The sequence below is a fragment of the Salvelinus fontinalis genome, chromosome 17 (genome assembly GCF_029448725.1).
Source record: "Salvelinus fontinalis isolate EN_2023a chromosome 17, ASM2944872v1, whole genome shotgun sequence".
In the NCBI taxonomy this organism is placed as follows: Eukaryota; Metazoa; Chordata; class Actinopteri; order Salmoniformes; family Salmonidae; genus Salvelinus; species Salvelinus fontinalis.
In genome coordinates, this window is record NC_074681.1 from 4,057,295 (window position 1) to 4,064,533 (window position 7,239).

The 7,239-nt window shown below is 42.0% G+C and overlaps 1 protein-coding gene across 2 annotated transcripts in view; it reads left to right on the top strand.

The window, feature by feature from the left end:
• Window positions 1–7,239, top strand: part of slc1a7a (solute carrier family 1 member 7a) — a 236,422-nt gene extending 229,183 nt beyond the window's left edge. The window contains exons 9-11 of one of the 2 annotated variants that reach the window (XM_055865925.1): window positions 1,678–1,812; window positions 2,135–2,239; window positions 3,271–7,239. In XM_055865925.1, coding sequence (XP_055721900.1) covers window positions 1,678–1,812; window positions 2,135–2,239; window positions 3,271–3,520 — 490 coding nt within the window. In that variant the 3' untranslated portion in view covers window positions 3,521–7,239. The remainder of the gene's footprint in view (window positions 1–1,677; window positions 1,813–2,134; window positions 2,240–3,270) is intronic. The other variant, XM_055865924.1, reaches the window with a different exon arrangement.

Below are 7,239 nucleotides of genomic sequence, written 5' to 3' on the forward strand. Positions count from 1 at the left end.
CTCTGTGTCCTTGTGGGGGGACATACTGTGTCCGTGTGGGGAGATGTACTGTGTCCGTGTGGGGGAAGTACTGTGTCCTTGTGGGGGGAAGTACCGTGTCCTTGTGGGGGGAAGTACCGTGTCCTTGTGGGGGGAAGTACTGTGTCCTTGTGGGGGGAAGTACTGTGTCCTTGTGGGGGGAAGTACTGTGTCCTTGTGGGGGGAAGTACTGTGTCCTTGTGGGGGGAGGTACTGTGTCCTTGTGGGGGGAAGTACCGTGTCCTTGTGGGGGGAAGTACCGTGTCCTTGTGGGGGGAAGTACCGTGTCCTTGTGGGGGGAAGTACTGTGTCCTTGTGGGGGGAAGTACTGTGTCCTTGTGGGGGGAGGTACTGTGTCCTTGTGGGGGGAAGTACTGTGTCCTTGTGGGGGGAAGTACTGTGTCCTTGTGGGGGGAGGTACTGTGTCCTTGTGGGGGGAAGTACTGTGTCCTTGTGGGGGGAAGTACTGTGTCCTTGTGGGGGGAGGTACTGTGTCCTTGTGGGGGGATGTACTGTGTCCTTGTGGGGGGATGTACTGTGTCCTTGTGGGGGGAAGTACTGTGTCCTTGTGGGGGGAAGTACTGTGTCCTTGTGGGGGGAGGTACTGTGTCCTTGTGGGGGGAGGTACTGTGTCCTTGTGGGGGGATGTACGGTGTCCTTGTGGGGGGAGGTACGGTGTCCTTGTGGGGGATATACTGTGTCCGTGTGGGGGGATGTACGGTGTCCTTGTGGGGGGAGGTACGGTGTCCTTGTGGGGGGAAGTACTGTGTCCTTGTGGGGGGATGTACTGTGTCCGTGTGGGGGGATGTACGGTGTCCTTGTGGGGGGAGGTACTGTGTCCTTGTGGGGGGAGGTACTGTGTCCTTGTGGGGGGGATGTACGGTGTCCTTGTGGGGGGAGGTACTGTGTCCTTGTGGGGGGATGTACGGTGTCCGTGTGGGGGGGATGTACGGTGTCCGTGTGGGGGGACGTACGGTGTCCTTGTGGGGGGACGTACGGTACAGTATATGCTGTGTACTGTATGTCAGAATCACAGGTCAAGGATTATTGGTCAAATTCGATCATTACATCACACACCAAGAAACCAATGATTTCAGAGCCTCACCGTCTTTCTTCACACTCTCTTTCTGTCTGTCTTCACTCTCTCTTCCTGTCTTTCTTCACTCTCTCTTCCTGTCTTTTTTCACTCTCTCTTCCTGTCTTTCTTCACTCTCTCTTTGTCTTTCTTCACTCTCTCTTTGTCTTTCTTCACTCTCTCTTCCTGTATTTATTCACTCTCTCTTCCTGTCTTTCTTCACTCTCTCTTCCTGTATTTATTCACTCTCTCTTCCTGTCTTTCTTCACTCTCTCTTTCTGTCTTTCTTCTCTCTCTTCCTCTTTTTCTGTCCCTCATGGGCTGTGTCCCAAATGGCACCCTATTCCATATGCAGTTTGCTACTTTTGACCAGAGCCCAGTAGTGCACTACATTTTTTTATTTCACCTTTATTTAGGGAAAAATAGGGAATAGGGTGCTGTTTGGGATGCTGCCATGATCAATAGCCTACAATAGAATCAACTAGAGGGTTGTACATAGGCATCATTTGGCAGGTGTTGGACACAGTACCGATCTGCAATAATCCAGTCAAGGTCACTAATAGCATTTCCTCTTTCGTTTCCAGTATCACAGCTACGGCTGCCAGTATTGGTGCAGCTGGAATCCCACAGGCCGGATTGGTCACCATGGTGATCGTGTTAACCTCGGTGGGCCTGCCCACTGATGACATCACTCTCATCATCGCTGTAGACTGGGCGTTGTAAGTATAGTTTGTCTTCTCTGTTGTTTAGTTTTATCAATGCTTTTACATATAGCAATAAAGGTTCAGGTGTTGATAACCAAAACAAAGTAGGTCGTATTTTACAGGGTAAAATGTTATTAACGTTTTACTGAGACATTATGACAAGGTGATTTTCAAATATATAACAAATTGATGTCAATATGCCACAAAAACCCTGCTACTGTAATTGTATAGTGTTGTGTCTTACAAGACTACTAGTATGGACTGCAGCTCCAGTGCCAGTTCACCACAGAGCCTCCCAGCACCATCAAGGCAGCTGAACCTTCATTTTGTGTTCCAGGGACCGTTTCAGGACCATGGTCAATGTGATGGGAGATGCCCTGGCCACGGGGATCATGGCTCACATCTGTAGAAAAGACTTTGTCAAGGAAGGAGAGCAGGTGAGAAATACCCTAACCTGGCATCACAATGCCTGCCAGACACTCTCAACTTTCCATTCGAGGAAGTTTTATTTCCATTGTGTACAGTGAACTGACTGTCTTCCTGAAGAGGAGGAGGAGTGGTAACTGGTCAGAACCTTGGAGAATGTTACACTGTAGTACATACCACAGTAGAACACGTCTACAAAAGTCGAGAAGAGACCCAAACATTTATTTGCCTCCGATCACCCAATCTCTGTTGAATACAGATATTACAATTCTGACTAAGAGTCCTATCACCCAATCTCTCTGTTAAATACAGATATTACAATTCTGACTAAAAGTCCTATCACCCAAACTCTCTGTTGAATACAGATATTACAATTCTGACTAAGAGTCCTATCACTCAATCTCTCTGTTGAATACAGATATTACAATTCTGACTAAGAGTCCTATCACCCAATCTCTCTGTTGAATACAGATATTACAATTCTGACTATGGCTCCTATCGTTCAGTCTTTCTGCTAAAGGCACCATGAAGTTTATCATTCCCATTATATTCAAAGGCAATCACACAGAGTTCATTAGGTTTTGACCCTCTTACTCTAATATTTATGAGCTTCTCAATTCTATTTACACTTCATCTCACTTAACTAATCCTGATTCTTTTCCTAATTTCTCTGTACGCAATACAAACCTCTGATCCTGTAGTGAGATCCTGGACCGTCTATTTGTTTAATAACATAGGGAATTATTTGTTTCTGCACAAATTCACAGATTGGTTTCTTCTACATTTATGGGTGGTCTATTATTAAACATGAGATTAAAGAACATTAAAACAAAGCTTCAATTGCAATTTACGTGTGAATGCTGGCCTTTCCATTTTTAGTTTCTTATTCGCCAATGTGTCCTGAAGGTGCCTCTGATCGTTTCTATGGATGCAGCAAAATATATTTTGATCCAATAGTCAGATCCAAGGCCATCTATTTGTTTTTCATAGGGAATACATTGCTCTGGCACAAATTAAGCTATTATTTCCTTCTTGTACCCTCCTGCAGGTGCCTCTGATTTGTGAGACCAAGCCCATGATCAGCATCCAGCAGATGATGACGTACCAGAAGAACGGTGGGTACCAGCACCCTCCCTGCGGACCAGAGGGCCCGGACGTGGCTCGTCTGATGCAGCTGGAGGAGGGGGTACGGCCGGAGCAGAGGAAGAGGAACCCCCACGCTGCCCAACACAAGAGGGAGCACAAGGACAAGGACCACTGCTCCATCGACATGAATGGCCTGGAGACTAACGTATAGAGGGAGCCAGTCATCAGCACCACAGCAACCGGCTGCATCCCGATTCTCCACACTTCTCTAGAAGTGTGCACATGCATATTCTCCGTCACGAATCTAACAATGGTGGATCTAACAATGGTGGATCTGACAATGGTGGATCTAACAACTCCCTCCAGCCAATGGTTACACCAATTCAATGTTTTTAACACCATGACAAGGAGTGGGAAAGTGCATACTTTGGAAAAAGGGTGGACAATCAGAATGCAGACAAGATTATAGCTACAGGCGAGAGGAAGGGACTGACTGACTAACTGCAACAGATGCAGGACAGATTATAGCTACAGGCGAGAGGAAGGGACTGACTGACTAACTGCAACAGATGCAGGACAGAGGATCCAACAAGAAAATATGATTTTTTACATGATTTATATTATGAACCAGTATGATTGTGCATGTGTGTGTATGTATTTATCAGAGTTGTTACACGCCAGCAGAATGATTTTAAAGAAACATTTTATATGAGGAGCAGGCATTCTATATGACAAGGGGACATTCTATATGAGGAGCAGGCATTCTATATGAGAAGGGGATATTCTATATGATAAGGAGACATTCTATATGACAAGGGGACATTCTATATGTTAAGGAGACATTCTATATGACAAGGGGACATTATATATGACAAGGAGTCTTTCTATATGATGAGGAAACATTCCATGTGACAATGAGACATTCTATATGGCAAGGGCACATTCTATATGACAATGAGACATTCTATATGTTGAGGAGACATTCCATGTGACAATGAGACATTCTATATGACAAGGAGACATTCTATATGACAAGGGGACATTCTATATGACAAGGAGACATTATATATGATGAGGAGACATTCTATATGACAAGGAGGCATTCCATATGACAAGGGGACATTCTATATGACAAGGAGGCATTCTATATGACAAGCAGACATTCTATACGATGAGGAGACATTCTACAGGATGAAGAGACATTCCATATGAAGAGCAGACATTCTATATGACAAGGAGACCTTCTATATGATGAGACATTTTAAATGCCTAGGAGACATTCTATATGATGAGACGTTCTAAATGACAAGGAGACATTCTATATGAAAAGCAGACATTCTATATGATGAGACATTCTAAATGACAAGGAGACATTCCATGTGACAATGAGACATTCTATACAATGAGGATACATTCTAAATGACAAAGAGACATTATATACGTTGAAGAGACATTCTAAATGACAAGGAGACATTCTATATGACAAGCAGACATTCTATATGATGAGACATTCTATATGACAAGCAGACATTCTATATGACAAGGAGACATTCTATATGACAAGGAGACATTCTATACGATGAGGAGACATTCTAAATGACAAGCAGACATTCTATACGATGAGGAGACATTCTAAATGACAAGGAGATATTCTATATGATGAGCAGACATTCTACAGGATGAAGAGACATTCCATATGAAGAGCAGACATTCTATATGACAAGGAGACATTCTATATGATGAGGAGACATTTTAAATGCCTAGGATACATTCTATATGACAAGGAGACATTCTATATGATGAGGAGACATTTTCAATGCCTAAGAGACATTCTATATGATGAGGAGACATTCTATATCACAAGGAGTATTTCTATATGACGAGCAGACATTCTATATGCCGAGCAGACATTCTATACAATGAGAAGACATTGTATATGACAAGGAGGCATTCTATATGATGAGCAGACATTCTATATTATGAGGAACATTCTATATGACGAGGAGACATTCTATATGACAAGGAGACATTCTATATGACGAGCTGACATTCAATACGATGAGGAGACATTCTATATGACAAGGAGACATTTCATATGAAGAGCAGACATTCTATATGAAGAGCAGACATTCTATACATTGAGACGTTCTATTTGACAAGGAGACATTCTAAATGACGAGCAGATATTCTATACAATGAGGAGACATTCTATATGACAAGGAGATATTCTATATGAAGAGCTGACATTCTACATGACGAGCACACATTCTATATGATGAGGAGACATTCTATATATGATATGGAGACATTCTATACGATGAGGAGACGTTCTATATGATGAGGAGACATTCTATATATGATATGGAGACATTCTATATATGATATGGAGACATTCTATACGATGAGGAGATGTTCTATATGATGAGGAGACATTCTATATATGATAAGCATACATTTTATACGATGACATAAGAGATAAAGAAGAAGAACTGTGGGAATCTTCAGTCGGGGATTGAGAATCTGTGGACCTGTGGATAATGACAGGACAGCTAAGCTTGAACCTTCCATCTTAGCCAATCAACACCCCCCTCACAATGGATGTGTCAGTCAGTCTGTCTGTCTGTCTGCTGGGCTGAGAGGTGAATGTGACTACACTCTCATTACGCTTGTGGACTATGGATAAATAGGAAGTATTCATTTATTTTTTGAAAATATTATTGAAATGTTATTGAAGAATGTTATCATATTTTGCATTGTTTTTTTTTTCTTGTTGAATTTTGTATGTTTTTATCATTCAGTTCTTCTCTTTCTGAACAACATCATCACACAAACAAACGTAATGTTGCCTCAAAACCCCCACACGGGGTTATGGTCATTTTATGCTCATTGGTTAGTCTTATATACCCAGCAGGTTACTCTCACAATCATCATTGGAGATAATTCGTAAAACTTTACAGCTAAGGTCAAATCTAGTTTTTTTTTCTTCCCGAATCTGAAACAAAGAGATATATGTCTAATTGTTTTCTGTCATTGAGAAACGAGTTTTCTCTGGTGGTTATGTTTTGGAAGAACTCATGTTCATTGATATCTACAACTGCTTTTCAAGACATTTGTGTTCACACTCAACAGAGAAGGAATCTACAGAACTCCCGTTCTTTCTGCTCTTCTTCCTCAGCAAACTGACCATGTTGCTTCTCTCTTACTGATTTCAATCTTTTGGTACCTTTTCTGGTCAACATTCCCACCCTATTTTCTTCTTTGTCTTTTGGTCCCCTTATAATCAGGGTAGTACACCTCTGACTCATATATGGTGACTGGCATGATGGAGACCAAATGGCATCCTATTCCCTATACAGTGCACTATACACTGTAGGGAAAAGGGTGCTATTGCCCAAACTCTAATGCACTATATAGGGAATAGGATTCCATATGGGACACACACAATGACAGAAAAAAGTTAAGTATGTGTCAGAGCCATACTGCTCCGGTGGGTGTTAGCCCATATTCAAAAATGTCCAATGTCCAAGAGTGTCCAATTATTTACACCCATAGTATTCCCTCTTTGGCTTAAAGTAAAAAGGAGAAGCATGTGTGGAGATAATACAGTCATTTACAGTATGGGGGTCCCCTAAACATATGGGGGTACCCCTGAACATTCAAGGCAAGAGCAGCAAGCTACAACTAAATAACCACAGGTCTTACTCTGAATATGTTTATGATAATATATGCTGTAAATATATTTATTTCAAAAGTGAAAAGGAATTTGTAGTTTGTATGAACAGACAGTATGATTCAACAGGCGCCATTATATCTCTGTCATGAAATTAACATAATTATTCATTGTTTCATCTAGTCCAATTGTACAAAATGTAACCCCCTTTTCTGTAAAAAATCAAAACAAACAACAACAAAAAAACAAATATATTCTAA